We start from the raw sequence: 20,808 nt of genomic DNA, 5'->3' as shown, positions 1-20,808 counted from the left end.
ACACTGGCACTCACTCCTCCGCCGGCTGCCACACCACCCCTCCGGGCCCCAGACCCTCGGCTGCCAGGAAGGCCCCCCTCTTTTTTGCCTCCCCTTGGGGGCCACGCCTGGTCTCCACCCTCACCCCCACGAAGACACCTCTGACCTGGGAGCTGCCAGGACAGGCCAGCCCGAGCTGAGCCCCTGCTCCTGTGATCCCAGAGGCTGATTCCACTCCAGCCTGTGGCCCAGGCCCTCGTTTGGGACCATCCTGCCCTCCCTGCAGGCATCCTGCTGCTGTGGATGCCAGGGGCAGAGCCGGAATCCACCTGTGCTGCGCGTGTGTGTCTGCACACCTCTGTCTACACCCACACTCGCCCCTTCTCCCATTCCCCTGCCCATAGGATGTCTGCAAACTGGGCTGGACTCAATCAGAGCTTCCTCCCCAGCCCCCCAGCCCAGACTCCGTGATCTTTCGCGTGTCCTCCCCAGCCTGGATTCTGTCACATGTCAAAAAGGGGGGTGATATTCCTTCTGCCTCTAGGACCTGAGGGAATGTCCAACGAGGAAGCCTGTCCTGGTGTGTAACGGACGCTCCACAGCCGCCAGCAGTCTCCACCAGATGTTGACGCCCCGTGAGGTCCAGGGTGGGAACCCATACTTGTTGACAAATCAGAGCCTGTTTTCCAAGGCTCGACACTCATCAGCTGGCATGAGGGCTCATAGACCCCTTACCGCATGCCAAGACCCAAGCTCCACTCCACCCCCCTGACAGCCCCAGGGTGGGCGCCAGCATGACCACCCCTACCCACAGATGGGGACGCTGAGGCCCTGAGAGTCCGGGGGCTGGCCTGAGGTCAGAGCTGGGAGGGAGCTGAACCCAGGCAGTCCCTGTGGCGAAAGGGGCGTGCTCCCCGGGACCAGCACCACATCCCATGTGAACCCCACTAACGGCCACTGGTGGCGGCCGGGAAGACAAAGGTCCTAGGGAGAGGAGGGAGCTCGGGGCCTCTGTGGGGGCCTCAGGAGCAAAGTCGAGGGTCCCTGAAGCTGTGCTTGGAGGGTGGAAACAGTCTCTGATGGCATCAAGGGGCGGGGGGCAAGCAATGAGGACGAAACCCATCTTGCCTGAAGGGAGACCAGGGTGCCTGCCACCCACACACTGTAAAGGCTCCTGCAGAGCTGAGAATCCAGAAAGACACACACACAACCCCACACACACGCGGCACGTACAGCAATGGTCATAGAGACACACACACAGGTTCCGAAGCACAAACGGAGACACACGTGCAGCCACACCCAGACGGCTGCCCCTGGGCAGGCACACACCGCACTGCCAGGAGCCACACCGGTCACCACCCATGAGGCAGCAGCTGGGCACCGAGGACCTACTGTGTGCCGGGCCGCGACAGGGACAAGCCCGAATCCCTCAGTGTGACACCTCACCACAGGCTGAGGGGCGTGGCCAGCACACGGCAATGGCCACGTGGCCCCTGGCCGGCCACACACTAGAAGGTTCCGAGAGGCCTGCACGGGGATCAGACCCCAGGACCCACTTCTCTAGTCTCTAAGGCCACTCAGGCTGCACCGTCACGACTTCTCAGCTGCCGGTGAAGTCCCCCCACCGTGTCCCTGCCCTTCCTCGATGCTCCGTATGGAACTGCTCCTGATGCTGCTGCTGCCTTCCAGAGGCCCGGAGGGGGCCCCGCCACACCTGAGAATGGGGGAGGCGAGAGATGGAGAAGCCCCGGGCACTGGCGGCCAGGCCGTCTCATGTTCTCCCCTCAGTGCCAGGCGGGGACAGCCAGACAGTGACTCCTGGGGTCAGCAGGGAGGGGGCTGTGGGCCTGGGACCAGGTGCCAGGTCAGCTGTGCCCATTCCTCCCTCGGCAGGGGCCTGGATACTCAAATTAAATCAGTATTTTCTCAAGGAATTAACACTGAACTCTGCCTGCTTCTCTCTCACAAAGCTCACCAGCCATGTCTCCTCCCTTCATTTTCCCAACAGCCCTGGAATGTAGACAGGTTAAGTGTTATCACCCCACTTTAGAGATGGCAAAACTGAGGCCTGAAGCGGGACTATGTCCTGGTTCAAGACCACGGAGAGCTGCTTCAACCCATGAATGACGATTCCAGTATGTAGACAATCACTCCCGGCGGCCACCGTGAGGCTCAGGGGGCCCCTGCCTTCCAGAAAGGCCGGGGTGGAGCAGTCTCCAGCGGGTGTCCTGAATTCATGGACCGCAACACGATTCTCACTTTGTGTGGGAAGTCTCTTTGGGGGGACGGCAGTGGGGGGGGTGGAGGGAGAGCCAGGGGTCTGCAACAGAGGCTGGACTGCCTTCCTGCAGCTGGGTGACCCCAGGTAAGACACAGAACCTCTCTGGGCCACCATGGAGCTGACAGAACAGGGGCGACAGCATGGACGTCTGAGGAAAAAGTGTGCCGGGGCCCGAGGTGAGGCTGGGGGCTTCCTGGGCGGCCCCCAGGGCGGCTTTGGCCTGGCCCAGCTGTAGGTGGTGGAAGTGCACGAAGCGCTGACTGCACGCATAACTCACCGCACTGCCCACACCTGCCCGCTGAAGCCGCATGGCTCCCCTGCTCAGTAGGAACCACAGGGGTCCCTCGTAGGATGGAGAAACAGGCGCAGGGCAGCGTCCTGCACCCCCAACCAGAAAGAGCCAGGTCCTCACACGGGGACAGCCTCGCGGGGTGTGGGAAGACTCACCGTTTTTGTCCGCACGGCGGAAAATCTGCAGAGAAGAGAGGTCGAGTCAGTGTCGGCTGGGAGGGGCAGGCTTCCAACACCCCCAGCCCAGTGGACCTGCGGAAGCCGGGCCCCTTTTCCCTCCTGAGGGAGGAGACCCGGGGGTGGAAGGGTGTTTCAGGCAGTGGCCCTCCAGCTCCCCTCGAGGAGACAGCCTCCCCTCTTCCTCAGGCGCTGCTGGCCATGCGGTCGAGAGCACGCCGCACGGGTGTGTGTCCAGAACCTTTGGCCCACGTGCAGCACCCACAGGCGGCTGCGTGCTCCCCACTCCCGTCCGTGGGAGGCAGCCACTCACCTTACACCCCCACTAGGACCTCTCGAGGGCCTGGTGTTCTCCAGGGAGGGTGGGTTAAATCTGAACAGAGGCATCTGCCAAGCAAACCTCGAGGCCTGACGACAGGATCAGCCAGTGCACGGCGGGATTAGTTTTTTGGGGGTGGTCAGTGGGTAGGAGCAGCCCGCAAGCAGCTCAGAAAGAGAGGCGGGGAGGGAAGGGGCAGCCTGGTCCCCTCCAGCTGCAGCTGAAACCAGATAGCTCCTCCTGGTGTTTTTAGTCCTAGTAAGCCTTGCTGGGGGCTGCCCTGGTGGCTCAGATGGTAAAGAATCCACCTGCAATGTGCGAGACCTGGGTTCGATCCTTGGGTCAGGAAGATCCCCTGGAGAAGGGAAAGGCTACCCACTCCAGTATCTGGCCTGGAGAATTCCATGGACAAAGGAGTCTGGCAGGCTACAGTCCATGGGGTCGCAGAGTCGGACCCTTCTGAGTGACTTAGCACGCGTGCACGCAAGCCTTGCTGAAGGTAGGAAGAGGGGGAGACGCCGCCCCCAGCGTGTGACCCTCACACCTTGGAGAGCGGGAGCTGGGCCCCTCCCTCCAAGCAGTAGGGCAGGCATCCATTGTCAGGCACCCGGGCTGTGACAAACTGAAGCAGCAGCTCAGGAAAGATATTCTCAAACATTCCCCCTTTCTTGAGCTGAACCCCAAGTTGGGGCAGGGGACACAGGTCTGGAGCAGCTGGGGCAGAAAAGGGGGCAGCTGCCAGCACCCCAGCTTGTGCACCGCACACTGCCTGCTCCTGACTGCAAGGTTCCCGAGGAGGCTGGAGTCCCACCTTCAGGTGCCGGGGCCGGGGGTGAGCGTTAAAGTGACTGACCTGACAGGAGATGTGGCCCTGGCACTCGCTCATCACCCCCATTTCACAGATGAGGAGACTGGGGCTCAGAGCCAGCAGCGTGGCGTGAGGACTCCAGAGTCCACGTCCTGTCCTGTGCAAAAGGGGGGGGGCCTGGACAGAGCTGTCCGCTGCAAGGGCTTTCAGCTGCGAACTCACTGGGGCTTTGAGAGGGCTCACCTGTGCAGGTGCGAGTGGGCTGTGTGTGAGCACGTTCTGGGAAGCCTGGGAGCCATGGCCACGTGCGGCAGATCACCCCCTGCCCTGTCGGCTGAGAGCCAGCGATGGAGGCTCCAACAGGAACGTGGTGGGGGTGGAGGGGCGAGAGGAAACCCACACTGTCCCCCTCTCACCAGGATGTGATACACACACCTCTCCCTGAAACCCACCCACCATACATAAACATGGCACCCCCAGCCCCGTGTCACCCACCTCGGAGGACCCTCCCTAGGACAGGCACACCCCACTGCCATGCTGCCCCTTGGGGTGGGCAGAGCACCCCACGGGGGACGCCCCCCCACCCTGCAGAAGGCTCCCTCCTACAGAGGAGAGTGGGTGGGAGGGTGAGGTGGGGCGGTTTGGGCTCCAGAGGACGTGGGGGAGGGGTGCGGAGTGGGGGTGAGGAGGAGAGAGGGTGAAAAGGGGAGGGGGTGAGCAGGGGGAGGGGTGAGGAAAGGGAGAGGGAGGGGTGAGGAGAGGGAGAGGGAGGGGGGAGCGGGGGAAGGGGATCAAGGACTGGCTCAGAATGGAGTGGTGGTCCTCAGAGAGGATGGGGGATGGCTCCAGTCCTACTGAAAGGAGAGAGGAAGGCAGGTGGGGAGGGGGCTTTGCTTTTAAAAAGGTGGTGCCTGAGGCAAAAGGGTTGAGGATACAAGGGCTTAAGGTCCAAAGCTCGGACAAGAAAAATGGCCCTGGACCCAGGGATTGTGTGTGTGATGGGGTGGGTTGGGGGGAGAGTCTTAGAAAAGTAAGGACGGGGGGCAGGGGTCGGTGGGGCGGGCAGGAGCAGGGGCCGACGGCGGTCTGGGACTCGCGTCCCGGGAAGGAGCTGGGTGAAGGATGAAGCGCGGGCTGGAGAAAGATGAGGGTTTGGCCAGGACAGAAGTAGGGGGCGGTGGCCGGGTCGAGGGGCTCCAGGGTCCCGGCTCCGAGAATGTGGAGATCCCGAGAAGGGGAGGGAGGTAAAGGGGTCGTCCCGGTCCGGGGACGAGACGGGACCCGCACGGAGACCGGCCCGGGGGCCGAAGAGCTGGGGGCCGCGCTCTGCACAAGGAGGAGCCGGTGGATCCCGCTCTGGACCCCCGGGGTGCGGGCCAGCGTCCCTGCCCGGGGACCCCTGCCCCTCAAGCAGAAGGGGGTCTTGCAGGTCCCAGCGGGGTCCCGGGAGCGTGGCGTCCGCGTCGCCCGGTGGGGAGAACGGGTCCCGGCCCGCGCGTACTCACGTCCAGGATGACGGCGGTGCCCCCGCGCGGCGAGGCGGGGCCCGGGTAGGGGCCGGGGTCCGCGACGGGGGTGTTGGGGGCGTCGGGGGCCAGCGGCGCCCGGGGCTCGCCCATCCTGGCGCCCACCCAGCGCAGCAGCCCGCCCAGCGCCCGGCCCTGCGGCGGCGGCTCCCGGAGCAGCCTGTGCGCGCCGGCCCTGCACAGGCGCGCCGCCCGCTCGCACATCGCGCCGCGCCCGCCGCCGCCGCCGCCCGGAAGCCCGCCGACCCCCGCCCGGCCCGCGGCCCGCCCCCGCGCGACCCCCTCCCCGGCGCCGCCCGCCGCCGCCGCCCGCGCCCCGCCCTCCCTCCCTCTGCCCCCGCGGCCGCGGCCACGCGGGGACGGGCCGGCGCTGGGGGACGGGAGGGGGTGGGCGCCGCCCCGCCCGGACCCGGAGCCACGTGCCCCGTGGGCCACCGCCCCCGCCCCCGGCGGCCGGGCGCGGCGGCAGGGGGCTGCCGGCAGTGGGCCGCGGGGCTGGGGAGCTAGACCCCGGCCCGGCCACGGAGGGGGCTGCCTGGCAGGCGCGGGGTTTTGGGGGTCTGGCTTCGGGGGTGCATCCCTGGGGGCTGCCCCCATTCCGAAAGTCTCCCCCTGCCCGCCCTCCAGAAGAATCCCCCCTCCTCCACTCCGTGGCGCCGCCGCCGGGGCCGGAGCGCTGTGTCCGGCGAGCCGGTAGCGCCCTCTGCCGGCTGCAGCCCAAGGAACGCGCGCCCACGCACTGGGGCCTTCTCCACTCCGCAAGTACCCACTCGTCCCTTCCACCGGGTGCACGCCCCTCAGACCTCCCCCGCGAGTTAAACAACGCCCAGAACTAGTGTTCCCCACCCCTGGAACACCCTCTTCCCCTTATACTCCCTGCGTCCATCCTTCCAGACTCCCACCCACCGAACCAGAGAATTAAAGGAGCCCCTGCTGGGTGCTAGGCCTGGTGGCCGCACTGGGTTCCAAGAACATCGGGAAAACAGGAGGGCTTGCCTTGGCCTCCTGGAGCTTACAGCCAAGTGGGTGGAGCCAGATACTGGAAGTGAAAGTGAAAGTGAAGTCTCTCAGTCGTGTCCGACTCTTTGCGACCCGTGGACTGTAGCCCACCAAGCTCCTCCGTTCATGGGATTCTCCAGGCAAGAATACTGGAGTGGGTTGCCATTTCCTTCTCCAAACACTGGAATGATCCCACAAGTAAGGAAGAGTGAGAACTGAACTGCAATGAAGGGTGGCACCCTGACCCACCAGAGTGGGTTCTACCTGAGGGCCACGGAGGGGCATATGTCAGAAGAGGCTTCCTAGAGGAAATGGTCCTTATGCTCCAAGAGTGTAAGGAGGAGGAGGAGTTACAGAGAGGATGGGGAAGTTCCCTGGGCTAGAGCTTAGCCTGTGCAAAGGCCCTGTGGCAGGTGCAAGTGTGGGGATCACAAAGGAGCCACTGAAGGGAGAGGGACTGAGTGGGGCTGGGAAAGCCTCCCCGGCACCCGCTCCTCAGTCACATCTACCCTTCCACTTGGGGCACCACCCAGTGTCCCCCAGCCCCGGGACCTTCTCCCACATGACCCTGTGCTTCTGCCCCTGCCCTGACTGGGCAGCTCCGGGGGCAGGGTCCTGGGCACCTGGCGCCCTCCCCAAGCAGAGTCCTCGGACACAGGAGTGGAGGCAGGTGCTGGTTTTATTTGGGACCTGATTCTGGAAAGAGCGGGGCCTGGAAGTCCTGGCTCAGTGCTCTGCGGGCCCTGGTGATCCCGGCTCACACAGGCCACTTCACCCCCAATTACAGCTCTGGGCCTACCGTGTCCTGTGGCCACTGTTTCCACCCTGGTCTGAGTCCGGGCAGTCTGGGTTTCCCACTCTTCATCTGAGAGGCCTGCTGCGTGGGCTCATGGCCGCTCCTGTCTCCTGCAGGAGAGGCCCCTTCCATCACTGGGGCATCTTGGGACGGACTCTGCGTCCAGCAGGGCTGTGGTGATCTCCCTCCTCTTAGGGCCTGGGTGTCAGGCTGCTGGGCGGGTGCTAGGGTGGCTTCCTGGCCTCCTTGCGCAGCAGGGAGCTGGCCACAGCCAGGGCCCCGCCCTGCACGAAGCGCACAAAGTTGTCCCCGGCCAGTGGCCCCATGGCGTACAGGCCCTCCTGGTGGATGCTCTGGTAGGTGAAGGGGTCCACGTCAACGGGGTTCCTCTTGGCACTCAGTGGCTGGTCTGGGTCCACGGCGAGGTCGGCGCCCGCCCCCGGGAGGAAGGACAGATCGGGGTGGGAGCCGATGAGCAGCAGCACCAGGGCCACGCCGAAGACCTTCTGGAGGCCCTGGGGGTCACGGAACACGGCCTGGCGGTCCTCCTTGAGGAGCAGCAGCTGGTGCTCGGGGAGGCTGCGGTAGCCCTCGTAGGGACTGGGGGACAGGATGGACCGCTCGCGCATCATCTGGTGCACCTTGTGGTACTCGGGGTACAGCATCTTGGGCAGCTGGTTGAACACCAGGCCGGGGTCATCCACGGGCCGGCGGAAGGCGTGGATCACAGGGACGCCGTAGTGGCGGGCGTAGAGGACCGCATCTGCGGCCGACAGCCCCGCCCCGATGATGAGGACGGGGTCCGAGGACGGGGACACTGTGCCTGCCCGTGTGGCCGCCTCCAGGGCCGACAGGTCATGGTGGACGAAGGGCAGGCCCTCCCCGGGGACGCCCAGGCGGGCCGGGCTGTCGGACGTGCCTGTGGCCAGGACCACGTTGTGGGCGCGCAGGGAGAAGGGCTGCTGGCTCTGGTCCTCGGCAGCCACGAAGCCGCTCACCTGGAAGAGCGGGCTGGGGTCCCGGGCCCCAGGGCTGCTGGGTTCGGGCGTCCCCCACTCCACGGCCGTGACCGTGGCGCTGGACACGAAGTTGTGGCTCAGGCCCTTCCTGATCACGTAGTCCCTGTAGTAGTGGGCGATGTCACCGGCCGTGGCCCGGCTGTTGCGAAGACCTCTGGGGGAGGAGGGACGTGGGGGCGTGAGTGTCAGGGAATGGACTGGGGCCGGGTGGACAGGCTGGGGCCAGGCCCTGGAGGGTGGCTGCACCAGCCCTTCATGTAGGACTTGCTCAAGGGGTTCACCCACTCGGAGCTGTAAAAACCTCTCTTTTCTGTACAGTGGAGCCGATGAGGGGTTTGGAGTGTGGCCCCTGGTGTCAGAGGGTCTGGGTTCTGTGGGAACCCCCTGCCTCAGTCCCTCATGTGCAAAATGAGCGTGGTGACAGCACGTGTTCCCTGCTGTCGTCGAGAGGCTCAGATGACAGGAGGGAAGGGTTTAGACTAGAACCTGACAGGCTGTGAGTGACGCGGGGTTGGCTGGGACCGTTTCCTCCAATGACTGACTAGTATTCTCTGTGCATGGGGGTAGGATTCTGTTTTTATAAAGTTCACAAACAGATAAAGCTCATCTGTGGAGTTGGACATCCAGCGAGGGGTGGTCTCTTAGGAAGGGGGTGATTGGGAGGGGCCTGAGGGGAGCTTCTGGGGAGAAGGGGTCTGCTTTTTTGAGTCTGGGTGACTGAAACGTGTGTGTATCCACTTTAAGAAATTACATCCACCTGTAGGTGTGTGAATTGTGTGCTTTCTATATGTGCTTATATTTCAGTAAAGAACTTGGTTAAATAATAGCCCACATAGAGCACTTAACACAGTCCTCAACACACAGTAGCAGCCGTGGCTATTATTACTGTTACTACGTTACTGTAATTACTGTTATTATCACTCTTGCTATTATTACCACCTTTTCCAGGGCCGTTGCCGGTGGGTGAGGCGTAGATGTTGATGCTACCTCCGCTCTTCCCTGTAGCTCCCAGGTGACCTTCAGTGAGTTCCCTTCCCTGACTTGTGGACACGTTACGGATTAACTCAAAGGGGATCTTTTGTGACACATAGTCAATACAACCCATCAGTAAGGACGCAAGGTTGTAGGTGAGCTCAGATATCCCTGAGGGCCACTCCAGCCAACACAGCTCATTAGTCTGCTCCTGAAACTGGAACTCTGGAACTCATGGCTGTGGGTTGGTCATTTCCGCTCCTCTCTTTCAGTAAAAAGTGTTTTAAAGGGCTGTCCTGAGATGATGTTGCATCCAGGGTTCCTTATAATAATGGCACATTGGAAAGAATGAAAGCTCTGTGACTGGGGAGTGGTTTAGGAACCGCGGCAGCACCCTGAGGGCAGGGGGTGCGTCTGTTGTGGCTTTTGGCTCTGACATCTAAGCACAAGGTCCGGTATGTAGGAATGAGTGGAGCTGCCTGCCCTCTCGGGAATATTACATGGCCGTGTAACAGGATGGCTGCAATCACTGTGTAATCACCATGTCAGATCTTATGACATAACGTTACATTTTAAGAGTAGAGCAGAAAAGGGTGTATCTACTGTGAAATTTACATTCCTGTCTGTCTGTTAACACATCACTACACCAGCCTGGATGTCTTTCTACCACATCTGCTGGGGCAAAAAGTCTCTGTGTCAAAAGGACAGACCATGATCTCTGGAGGGATGGAAAGAGTTTCCCAAGAGGTCAAGTGAGGTTTCCAGTAGGTCAACTGCCTACTGGGTGGCTGAGCACTGAAGGACTGATGCCTTCGAACTGTGGTGCTGGAGAAGACTCTTGAGAGTCCCTTGGATAGCAAGGAGATCTAGCCAGTCAATCCTTAAGAAATCAGTCCTGAATATTCATTAAAAGGACTGAAGCTGAAGCTCCAATACTTTGGCCACCTGATGCAAAGAACTGAGTCATTGGAAAAGACCCTGATGCTGGGACAGATTGAAGGCAGGAGGAGAAGGGGATGACAGAGGATGAGATGGTTGGATGGCATCACTGACTCAATGGACATGAGTTTGAGCAAGCTCCGGGAGACAGTGGAGGACAGAAGAGCTTGGTGTGCTGCAGTCTACGGGGTCACAAAGAGACGGGCATGACTGTGAGACTGAACAACAACGGGCCCCCGTCAGAACCCCGAGCGTGGAGAAAACGTTCAAGGGCAGATGCCACCCTGAGCACTGGGCAACTTTATGCCTCGTGCCCTGGGATGAGCAGGGGCTGGCATCTGTTGTGATTCAGCTGTCTCTCTGGGGTGGTGAGACGTGTGCAGCGTGGTCATTATGGAGCAGGCAGTGGGATGGGAAGAAAACCTTCCGAGGTGCAGCAGTGGTGGGGAGTGTGGGGTTAGGAGTCAGCTGTCTTTCTTTTCTGTTTTCAATTTCCTGTACTGTGGTTATGTTTCTAATGCAAAATCAATTTTAAAAAAGTGCATCCGATTGATTAGCTGACTGAGAGAGACAGTTGCAGGCCAGGCTCACAATATCGGAAGGGGCTACGGGAGGCCAGAGGACCAGGGAGCCTGGGCCAGAGGCTCTGAGGCAGGATGTGGGGGGCAGGGGCCAGTGGTCACCCTCCTTAGAGCCTGGGATGCCACAGGGAGGCCCAGTCGAGACTGTGAGGCAGGAGCACCGGACAGAGGGTCCTGGGGAGCCCAGCTCTGCTGCTCACCACCCGTGTGGCCCTGGGCAAGTCCTTTCCCCAGCCCGGCTGCAGCGTTGGCCACAGTGTCCCCCTCGAGGGCAGGCTCGATGAGCCCCCGAAGCCCCTTGACCTCTAGCTGCCAGTTTAGTGTTGGGGGCGGGCTCGGGTCTTCCCTGCCCAACTTGGCTTTCCAGGGCGGCCTTACCTGCGCTTCTTGCACATCCAGTCCTTGACCTGCAGGTCAGGGAGCCCCATCCACTCGCCTTGGCTCAGGGTCACCATGGAGCCTTCAATGGACTAGGAGTGAAGGAGAGCAAAGTCCCAGTCTCTGCTGGCCCCCAGCACCCCCACGGCTGGAGAGCAGGGGAGGCCTCTGCTGGCCGGGGCTGGTGGGGGAGGGGCGGGGGGGAGGGGAGGGAGGAGGGAGCAGTGGGGGCGAATAGGGAAAGGTGGGAAGTGCAAGAATCCTGACTTGTATTAGGGAGGTTTGGCACAAGTCCCCGCACCCTGTCTGGGCCCCACTCACATGCCAGGCGCCCCCAGGTGGGTTCCGGCCCAGGACCAGGTGGGGGATCGCTCGCTCCTTCTGGTGCCTCCAGGTGAGGATGGACTCCACGCTGCCCCCAAAGTCCGTGTCTGGGCGCAGGAGGGTGTCAAAGAGCAGGGCCACAGGGCTTTGGCACCGGCCTTCCAGGCCTTCGGACAGGTAGTCTAGGTCCTGGAGTTGGGGGGCAGGGGGGGACGCAGGTCAGAGGGGCCACAGGAGGAGGGCCGCCTGGTCTCGCCTCCCCTCCCTCGTACTGGGGTGTCAGGTGAGCTTGGGAAACGCTGCCTCCCCGAAAGTCATCATGCACGGCAGCACATGAAGGCTCTGACGGTCCTGCAGCAGCGTTCACCCTTTTAGATCCGCCAGACCCGGTGTGTCTCAGCTTTACTGGAGCACAGACCTTTCTCTCTGCGGATTGTACTGAGGCATTCTGGGAAATCCCTATCTAAACCCCACGCGGCTTACTTCCTCACCCTCCAGCTCTGGGGGGGAGGGGACCAGCTTGATGGATGTTGCCTGAAGGGGCGGTGGACACTGAGTGACCTCCTGGGAGACAAGGGGTGTGGAGGGGGGACAGGTCGGCCCTCCTGAGCAGGGGCTGGTAGGTCTGCCCAGGACTGGGGTCCTCAGCTTTGGCACTCCTGGCTCCAGGGCTGGGGGCTCGTCCTGTGTGTTGTGGGATGTTCTGGCATCCCTGGCCTCGACCCTCTAAGCCAGTGGTGTCCTCACTCTGGGCGTAACAACTGAAACTGTCTCTAGGTGGCCAAGTGTCCCCAGGAGAGCAAAACTGTCCTGAGTTTAGAATCGCTGGACTAGGGGAGGCTAGACAAGCGACGTCTTAAAGAGAGCTGCCACCCCTCTTTCCGGTTTCTGTGGCCTCCCATGTCTCACAAACGCGTCCTTTTGTTTCTTGGCTGTGCCACGTGGCTTGTGGGATCCTACTTCTGTGTCCAGGGATTGAACCCTGAGCCCGGCAGTGAAAGCACCGAGTTCTAACCACTGGACTGGCGGGGAATTCCCACAAATGCTTTTTGATTTTTGCCTGGGAGAGTTCCCCTGCAGTGGGGGTGTCCCCCGCCCCTGCCCAGAGCTCAAGCCCACCTGGTCCATGATGGAGACCCCCGGCGCCTCTGAGAGCTTCCTCTGCAGCAGGGGGTGCGGGTGGACGGCGTCCGGCCTCACGTAGGGGGTGTAGCCTGACAGCAGGTAGGACAGGCAGATGCCCGAGGGACCATTGCCTGGGGAGAGAGGGCGCGGTCAGAGGGTAGAGCATTGGAGCCCTGAGACCACCACCACCACCACCAAGAGCTTTGGTTTTGATCTGTCTCATTCCCTGATTTGCTCTTCACTCATAAACATAAAAACAAAGCATTTATTAGCGCTGCACCACTTTAACAACAAGAAAGCTGTGGAAATAACCACTGATGTTTACTGAGTGCTTACTATGTTGTCAAGCTTTCTGTTAAGTGATTAAAAGTTTTTTTTTTCTGTGTGGACCAATTTTAAAGTATTGAATTTTTAAAAATAATATTCTGTTTGATGTTTTGGTTTTTTGGCCTCAAGGTATATGGGATCTTAGCTGCCCAGCTAGGGATCAAACTTGCTCTCCCTGCATTGGAAGGCAAAGTCTGAACCACTGGACCTCCAGGGAAGTCCCCACCGATTTTAACGACAAAATAATAAAGCTACTGCTGCTGTAACAAGCCTCTCCGTAACCCGGAAGCCCGTGCCGTGCGTTACCCCCCTGAGCCAGGCGCACGCTACTTTTCCTCCTTTGCTACGTGAGGATGCTGGAGCAGAGAGGCTGAGTAACTTGCCTATGGTTGCAGAGCAGCGAGAATGAGACCCTGAGACCACCAAGGATGAGCCCAGTCCCCCGGGACGCGTGGCGGATTCGAGGGATGTGGAGGATACCGCAGCATGTAAGACGACGTGCTGACAGGGTGAGCTCGGGGGCAGGGGCACTCAGGACGGGCACGAAAGCCCCCCGTGGTGGGGCCGCCTGCCCCCAGGTCCTGATGAACCCCAGGACTCACCAGTGGCCCTTCTCGGGCAATTAACCTCATGACATCACTTCTTATCTGTCCTCTTATCCTGTGCTGTCCTGAGTCCTACTTATGGAGACAACGGTTAGGATGAACCATGTGAAATCGCTGATGCTCAACTGTCCTGAACTTACAAAAACGGCCATTTCATGTGGTTCAACCTGATGCTGGCCTGGAGGGCGGGGACCTCTGTCCCCCATTTCTGCAGACCTGAGGGCAGGACCACATGCAGCTGCTGTGTCCTCTCACTCAGGCACCCAGCGAGGGGGAACACAGGTCGGTTGCCCACTTATCACCAGCATCCCACCCCATTGGGCAGCCTCTCCAGGTCATTCTGCTCCTGCCTTGCAGGTTCCTGGAAAGACTATTTGGAATGATGTTTTAGAAACTGCTGAACGGAGCGCTGAGTGAATGCTCCTGACCTCTGACCCACCCAATCCCCCTGCCTTGAGCAGCACTCACCAATGATGATGACCGGGAGGGGCTCTGAGCTGCTGGCACCAAGGTGGTCCTTCCTCCTGTTGCTCATGGCTGCGGCTGGCGGGGGATGTGGGGCTGGCAGCCGACCTGGGGGCACAGGGGAAGAGGGCCGCTCGCTGAGCCTGGGAGTCAGGCGGTCACTTCCCAGCTGCAGGGTGGCCTCCCGTTGGCCTCAGGGTCAAGTCCAGGGCCCTCCCTGAGTCTTATGATGACGCTCCTCTCACACCTGCTACCTCCTAAACAGGCCGAATAATTCAGGGCTCTCTCCCCGAGCCTGGTCGCCTCCCGCTCTCTGAACCTCACTCCACACTCCCATCTCATTACGGATGGTGACAGTTGTTGTTTCGTTGCCAAGTCGTGTCTGACTCTTGTGACCCCATGGACTGCAGCACGCCAGGCCTCCCTGTCCTTCACCATCTCCTGGAGTTCACTCAAACTCATGTCCGTTGAGTAGGTGATGCCATCCAACCATCTCACCCTCTGTTGCCCCCTTCTCCTCCTGCCTTCTATCTTTCCAATGAGTTGGCTCTGTCTTGACGCAAGCCCTGCCCAGCACGCCTGTGACAGCCACACCCCCACCTCACAGGCCAGCCTTCAGGTCTTCAGTGGACCCAGCCCTGGAGAGGCACTTCTGAGTTGGTGACAATGGGCCCATTCCTGGATCTCTCTGGGTCTTGGTTTCTTCATCTGTATAATGGGAATAATCATAGTCTCTACCTCATAGGTTTGTTGGGGGGTAGGGGGACACAGGGAGGTGATGTACATGGAGTACCGACCTGGAGAAAACGGGCCATTGGGAAGAGCCCAGGGCTCAGGGGCTGGGCCAGAACAGGTGGGCATACAGAGGCCGAAGCCTCTAGGTTTGGGGAGAAATGCCTTTAAAACTGCTCGTCTCTGGAGCACCAGCGCCCTCTGCTGGCCACGAGTCCAAATCACTCCGACGGACCCAACCCCAGAACTTGGAGCTGCAAGTCTCTCCAGGCGAGTCCAGACCCACTTTCTCCATGTCCCCCCAGCGCAGCTTTGCCTGAACACCCTGCTCAGGCCTCTCGGCCTGTTTCCAAGGAGGCCAAGACCTTGCTATGAGATCTGGCTCACAGCAAGTGAAAGGGTGAGTCAGTGGCACAGGGCCCAGACCGCCCCGAGCAGCCAGGGATGGGAGCCTGGCATCACCCGCCTTCAGAATTCTTCCAGGAAAAAGCTTAAATCCGGATTTTTATGTGAATTCCCTGATTTGGAAGAGTATGCAACTGATTCACGTTTTTTGCAAATCTTGAACGGGCTGAGGGAGCACGACCGAGGCCAGCGTGGGACCTCTGATGTGCCAAGAGTGACAGCAACACCAGTGTCCCCCACCGGGCGGGGAGGGGACAGCCGGGGGGTCTGGCCAGAGGACCTGGGTGTCGCTGCCACGGCACTGACAACGGGCCCGCCCACAGCCTTTACAGTTTGCAAGGAGAGGAGCTTGCAGCTAAGCCACAGCATCTGTGCCCCGCAGGCACCTGGAGAGGCGGGCGCCGTCATCTCCGGCTGGCAGTTGAGCGGGGGGGGCTTGGAGGCAGCAGTGTCACAGGGGGGTGTGCCCTCTGGTCTCCAGAGAACCGCCTCAGTGGGGCCTGGGCCATGAGCTGTATCCCCCATCAGGGACCCCTTGCCCCACTCCACTCCTGGTTCCCTGCAGGGACCCCGCTGTCCGCTCTGGGGTGACACCACAGCCACATAGAACAACCAACATTTCTGAACTTCTGCGGGCTGAGCCGGGTGCTGAGCATGCCCTGAACACTTGACGCACATTCACCAACTTAACCCACATTTAACCGGGTTGTTAGAAGTACTCTCACGACCGCACCCATATTACAGATGGGGAAGCTGAGGCCCAGCAAGTGTCTCACCGTCCTGGATGGCTTGCGGGGAATTTGCCACAAGGGGTGCCGGCTCAACTGGTTTTGAGCCTGGGCTGCTCTGTGCGAGGGCCTTCTCGTGCCCCCCGAGGCAGTGTGACAGGGTGTCACGGGGTGTGACAGCGTGTGATGGAGGCCCCTCCAGGCTGAGTGCAGCTCTGTCCCAGTGCTCCACCTGGGGGGGGGGGGGACAGCGTCTCACTGGCCAGCCGCTGGGTGTGCCGGTGGCCCTGGGGCAGGGGCTGTGGTTCCTAGAACACTCCCTTCACACAAGCCCAGGGCTCCACGCTGATGTCCTCACTGTCCCCAGGAACAGGTGACATCCTTGTCACGACATCCTTTCGCATCGGCGCCTTTCATCCTCAGGGAAAGCACTCTACAGACGAGCAAACTGAGGCTCAGGGCAGTGAGGCCACGCCCCCGATGTCAGAGAGCCAGTGGATAATGAATCAAGAGTTTGGTCCCTAGACACCCCACAGCCTGCCACATGGGGTACCCACAGAGCGCCCACCCCAGGACAAGTCATTTTCTGCCCTGTCCCTGTGAATCCTCCCAGCGCCAGTAAGAGGGGTGTTTGCAGGAGCCCCCGTTTATAGACAAGGAGGCACTGCAGGCTGCCTGTCTTCACGCTCCCAGGAGGGAGAAGGCCCCATTCACCACCAGGGCTTTTGGACCCCACGTCCAGTGCTCATGCCAGAAACTTCTGGATGCCACACGCATGAGGTCACCACCCAGAGGCTGACCTGAGCGGTTGCTTCCTGCACCGCAATACACAGGGCCCAAGTCCCGAGACTTGGAGCTCTCAAAACCTCCTCGGAAGAGTGCACGCTGCCAACTTTCCATTTGAAAGTGTAACTTCCTATTTCTCACACACTGTTTAGTTTTGGGGAGCTGGGAAGGTCAGTTTCCAACGTCCCTCTGGTTGAAGACGGCAAATGTTGACATTAAAAAGGCCTTCAAGTTCACAGGAGAAAAGCAGCGTAAAAGAAATGGGAATAATTGCACCTTCCTGGGTGTGGAGCGTAGAGTTTGGAGCATTGCAATTTCTAGGGTTATTGAAGATTACACTGCTCTAAGGCTTAGGACACCTGTATGGCTACATTTACTGAGCACCTGCGGTACTTTTGCTCATTTCACTTTAATGACAACCCTCCTACCCCACCCCGTGGATTTTTTTTTTTTCTGTTATCCCTATTGCCCAAAGGGAAAAACTGGGGTCAGGAGGGTGGTGTCTTTTCCAGGAATGTCAGAGACCACACCCCAAACCCTGCCCTGTGACACCTGTCGGAGTCCCCTCTGAGGAAGATGACACAACAGTGCCCCCAAGAAAGTGCCGTGAGGCCGGGGCAGAGGAGGATGGGGAGGTGCTCCGCCAGCCCAAGTGCCACCTGCCAGTCACCAGAGTGAGCCCTTGGCCTCTGCACCCACCCCCTGATACCAGTGCCCCCAGAGCCTCCCTCATCTGGAGCCCCAAGAGCTCTCCAGACCCTCTGAAACTCCACTCCTCATTCTCGGTACCCCCAACCCTCCTGTGAGAAGCCAGGTCCCCCTCGACCCTGGGGGCTCGGTCCGTGAGAACAGGAGAGGCGGAGACGGAGGGCAGCACCCAGCCTGCCCGCGGGACCTGGTCAGCCGGCCTGGGCTGGCCACACCTCTCTTTCCTGCCTGGAGTAGCATCACGTGGGCTGAGGTGAACTCCCAGCAAGCCAGCCGGCAGGGCAGCTGTCAGCGAGGGTGCCAGGCACCTGGAGGTGGGCATGGCCAGGAGGGGGGGAGGAGGATCTCGGGGGTTGGGGGGGGGTCATGCTGGTCATGGGGAGCCGGGGTGGTCCGCCCTCAGGACCGCCTGGGGTCCCCTTGCCTGGCCCCAGGGCCCTGCCCGGGTCGGGCTACCTTCTCCCACCTCCCCCAAGCCTCGCCCGGGTCACTCACCTGACCGGCCGGGGTCGAGGACACTGGGGAGCGCGGTCAGGCCTCTCGGAGAACCTGGGTCAGGGAGCCGGGTTACCCCGTAGGGATTCAAGAGGGTGCGAGAGACGGGAAGCCCGGGTATTTCAGGGGCTGGGAAGAGGCGGGCGGAGGGCGGGGCCAGGAAAATCACTTTCATAAGCGTGAGTCAGCAGGGGCCCCTGGATGAATGAACTTGCACACTTGAGGGCGAGCGGTCACGTTGCCAGCCCCGGGGGACGGCCTTAGAGGGCCCACCCCGGGGTGGTCCATGGCGAGGAGGCGGGGCGGACACCGGCCGGGCTGAGCCAACCTGGCCTTTCGCCTTTTAGGGAGGCGGAGACAGTCCCGCCCAACGTACCATCAAGGCGGTCGCTTTGAGTGGAGAAAGTCCCGGTTCTGCTGGGGGTCTCCGCGGTTCTCCACCCCACGCCCCCTCCTGGCTCGGCCCCAGGCTGGGAGCCCCGCCCTGCCCGCTCCTGGGTGGGCTGCCTCAGTTCCCCCGTCTGCGAGGGGGGCCATGCGGCACCTCTCCTTCCTGGGTGACCGTGCTGTTTCGGTGACTGTGCCTGAAACAAGGCTCAGAGCTCCTTTTCTTCATTCCAGCCCCCCACCTCTCCGTCTTTAGCCAGGAGCATTGCATACCTCACGTTCTGCTGATCCTTATGGATTTTGTTATATTATCGTCTCTCCCCAAACCGGGATGTGGATTCTGTATGGTGCGGGAAGCATCTCTACGTCTGTTCTATCCCACGTCTGGGAGGGCACTCAGCACAGTTAGGGCGCTCAGGAAAGGAAAGTCGGGAGGAAGTGAGGGCAGTGCTTGGCCTATAGACTCAATGCCTATTAGCTGTTATTTCATTTTTCATGCGATTGTCACCTCTCTTACCTGGAGACTTTCCTGCCAGCCCTGCCCTGTGAGGGGGACCAGGGATATGTTTTGCCCCACTACCGCTGGGACCAGGGTGAAGCAAGAAGGTCCTCACCTTGTGTACAGCATTTAAGGGGAAGCCCCAAAACACTCAGAGATCAAGAAAAAGAGCATTTTGATGCAATTGAAAAAAAAAAATCAAAATTAATGCCCAAATGGTACTTCCCCGGCGGTCCAGTGGTTAAGACTGTGTTCCCAATGCAGGGGCACAGGTTTGATCCTGGTCAGGGAACTAAGATCTCTCATACTTCATAGTGCAACCAAAGAAAAAAAAGATTAAAAAAAATTAATGTCCAAAACCCAAGATGAACAAAATTGTTAAAACTTCAGACAAAGGCAGTATCTCTAACCAGGCCATGCTGAGCAGTACCGGAACCTGCTGCAAAAATCAGATGCTGATGCTGCCTTTATTTAACACTTTGATGTTTTGTTCATCCTGGATTTTGGTGTTTTTTATATTCTTGATTTTTAAAAATATGGTGGGGCTTCTGTGGTTAAGAATCTACCTGCCAGTGCAGGGGACACGGGTTCGACCCCTGGTCTGGGAAGATCCCACGTGCTGCAGTGAAGCCTGTGAGCCTCAGCTACTGAGCCTGCGTGCCCTAGAGCCTGTGCTCTGAGAAACCTGCACACCACAATGAAGAGTATCCCCGGCTCCCAGCAACGAGAGAACCCACAAGCAGCAAGGGAGACCCGGCGCAGCCAAAACCAAGCAAGCAAACAAGCACTAATGTTTACAGAATAAAGCCATTGTGTGAGGACTTCCCTGCCCGTCCACTGGTTAAGACTGCACTTTCACTGCAGGGGATATGGGTTTGATCCCTGGTCAGGGAACAAAGATCCCACCCACATGCCGAAAGGCACGGCCAAAATGTAAACAGTAAAGAAATAAAGATACTGCATGAACTCACTAAGTGCCTTGATGACAGAATGCTTTGCTGCCTCTTGCATTTTGTGCCCGAGGTGATGTCTGTGCCCTAATCCTGGCCCTGGTGGTCACAGAGGACCAGGGCCCTGCCTTGGAACAAGCATAGCATGGAATGTGCAGAGGGGGACTGGGAGGGCGGGAACCAGGGCTGACCACGGGGCTCCTGGGGGATGGGAGAGGCAGAGAGGGGCGCCTGACAAGGAGGGGCTGGTGGCAAAGGTTTGAGGGGTAGCGTGAGGAGCTGGGGTGAGGAGACCCCGGGGCACCAGGACCCACAAACCACATGACTGGTCCAGGCAGGGCTGTACCCAGTGTGCGGTGCGGCGGGTGAAAGCTAGTTTCTGGCTCAGCCCTGTGGGCTGGGTGAGCCTGGGGGAGGCAGGGCGCCCTTGGGGCCTCCCTTTACGCAGGAGAAGGGGCACTCAGAGTCTTCCCCTGGGGTCGTCGGCGGCAGGGACGCCTGGTGCCGCGTGGCACCGCGGGACAGAACATGCAGGCAAGAATCCGCTGCTCCCCGCCGGCCCCTAGCTCTGCGGCACACGTGCTGTGTGAGCTTGGGCATGTGGCTACCTCTCTGGGCCTCTGTTCCAGGGGGCCTTGTTACCAAAACTCCCTGACACCCCGAGGTGCACCCACACACCCCAGGTTCTAGTCCAGGGCTGTCACACTGGAGCTGTGACAGCAAATCACCCCGCCACCCCCCAGCTGTCTCCACTTCCCCACCCCGGGGCCCTGGTCTGCAACCCCCCTGGTGGTTTTGGGTGTGTAAACTGAGGTAGACAGAGACACTCCAGGCTCAGAGATTCCCACCCAGGGCCTGGTTGAGCGGGGAGGAAGGACCCTGAGGCTCACAGCCCAGAGGGGTGCCTGGGAAGGAGGTGGGCTCCAGGGACCCCCATCTCTGGGCCTGGCAGGTCCTTCGCCCCCAAGCTGCCCCACCGCCCACGCTGGCCCTGACCCCTTTTCTGGAATTTGAGGATTTGCTGATGTGGAAGAACTGTGTGCGGGAGATGGACTTTCTTCCCTGGCGCCTGTTTACCTGATGGCAGATGATCAGAAATAAAATGTGTTGAGTTGCTGCCAGAAAGCTTGACCAAGACTTGAGACTGATAATGTTCCAGGCAGACAAAGGGGCAAAGGTTAGAGGGGCCACAGACAGAGAGAAAGAG

At 60.4% G+C, this 20,808-nt stretch overlaps 2 protein-coding genes and 1 long non-coding RNA gene across 13 annotated transcripts in view; 1 reads left to right on the top strand and 2 right to left on the bottom strand.

Moving 5' to 3' along the window:
* Positions 1-5,660, bottom strand: part of NECAB2 (N-terminal EF-hand calcium binding protein 2) — a 41,284-nt gene extending 35,624 nt beyond the window's left edge. For 3 of the 9 annotated variants that reach the window (XR_006056064.2, XM_042231497.2, XM_042231501.2), the window contains exons 1-3: positions 4,099-5,336; positions 3,901-4,012; positions 2,708-2,732 (exon numbers count right to left, since the gene is read on the bottom strand). Coding sequence is in view for 7 of the 9 variants with exons in the window: in XM_042231497.2 (XP_042087431.1) it covers positions 2,708-2,732; positions 3,901-4,012; positions 4,099-4,391 (430 nt within the window). In the remaining 2 variants the exon portion in view is untranslated. Of the gene's footprint in view, positions 1-2,707; positions 2,733-3,041; positions 4,019-4,098; positions 5,337-5,360 lie in introns of those variants that run through there. The other 6 variants (XM_042231500.2, XM_015100394.4, XM_042231498.2 and 3 more) reach the window with 4 other exon arrangements.
* A 1,381-nt stretch (positions 5,661-7,041) lies between these two features.
* On the bottom strand, positions 7,042-17,862 carry OSGIN1 (oxidative stress induced growth inhibitor 1). 3 transcript variants are annotated; one of them, XM_042231496.1, is made up of 8 exons: positions 17,766-17,862; positions 15,825-16,008; positions 14,512-14,619; positions 13,915-14,019; positions 12,509-12,645; positions 11,387-11,578; positions 11,066-11,157; positions 7,042-8,349 (listed from the first exon to the last, which is right to left on the bottom strand). In XM_042231496.1, the coding sequence occupies exons 4-8, from the start codon at positions 13,979-13,981 to the stop codon at positions 7,401-7,403; spliced, it is 1,437 nt and encodes a 478-aa protein (XP_042087430.1). In that variant the 5' UTR covers positions 13,982-14,019; positions 14,512-14,619; positions 15,825-16,008; positions 17,766-17,862; the 3' UTR covers positions 7,042-7,400. The 3 variants fall into 3 exon arrangements, with proteins under 3 accessions (XP_042087430.1, XP_027833473.2, XP_027833472.2); XM_027977672.2 differs by lacking the exon at positions 14,512-14,619; XM_027977671.2 differs by lacking the exons at positions 14,512-14,619; positions 15,825-16,008.
* On the top strand, positions 17,526-19,621 carry LOC121816463 (uncharacterized). Its single transcript, XR_006056063.1, has 2 exons — positions 17,526-17,584; positions 18,113-19,621. It is a non-coding gene; the product is annotated as an uncharacterized LOC121816463 (long non-coding RNA).
* The last annotated feature ends 1,187 nt before the right edge of the window (positions 19,622-20,808 follow it).

The sequence above is a fragment of the Ovis aries genome, chromosome 14, assembly GCF_016772045.2.
Source record: "Ovis aries strain OAR_USU_Benz2616 breed Rambouillet chromosome 14, ARS-UI_Ramb_v3.0, whole genome shotgun sequence".
Classification (NCBI taxonomy): domain Eukaryota; kingdom Metazoa; phylum Chordata; class Mammalia; order Artiodactyla; family Bovidae; genus Ovis; species Ovis aries.
Note: the sequence above shows the minus strand (reverse complement) of the source record. Positions and strands in the feature narration are given on the sequence as shown.

What these genes read in the sequence shown, in the direction of transcription:
- OSGIN1 (XM_042231496.1), bottom strand. Translation starts at nt 13,981, where the DNA reads ATGAGCAACAGGAGGAAGGACCACCTTGGTGCCAGCAGCTCAGAGCCC. An exon ending in CACCTGGGGGCGCCTGGCAT is followed by an intron (nt 11,158 to 11,386) that starts GTGAGTGGGGCC and finishes CTTCACTCCTAG; the next exon opens with TCCATTGAAGGCTCCATGGT. An exon ending in TGGATGTGCAAGAAGCGCAG is followed by an intron (nt 8,350 to 11,065) that starts GTAAGGCCGCCC and finishes CTCCTCCCCCAG; the next exon opens with AGGTCTTCGCAACAGCCGGG.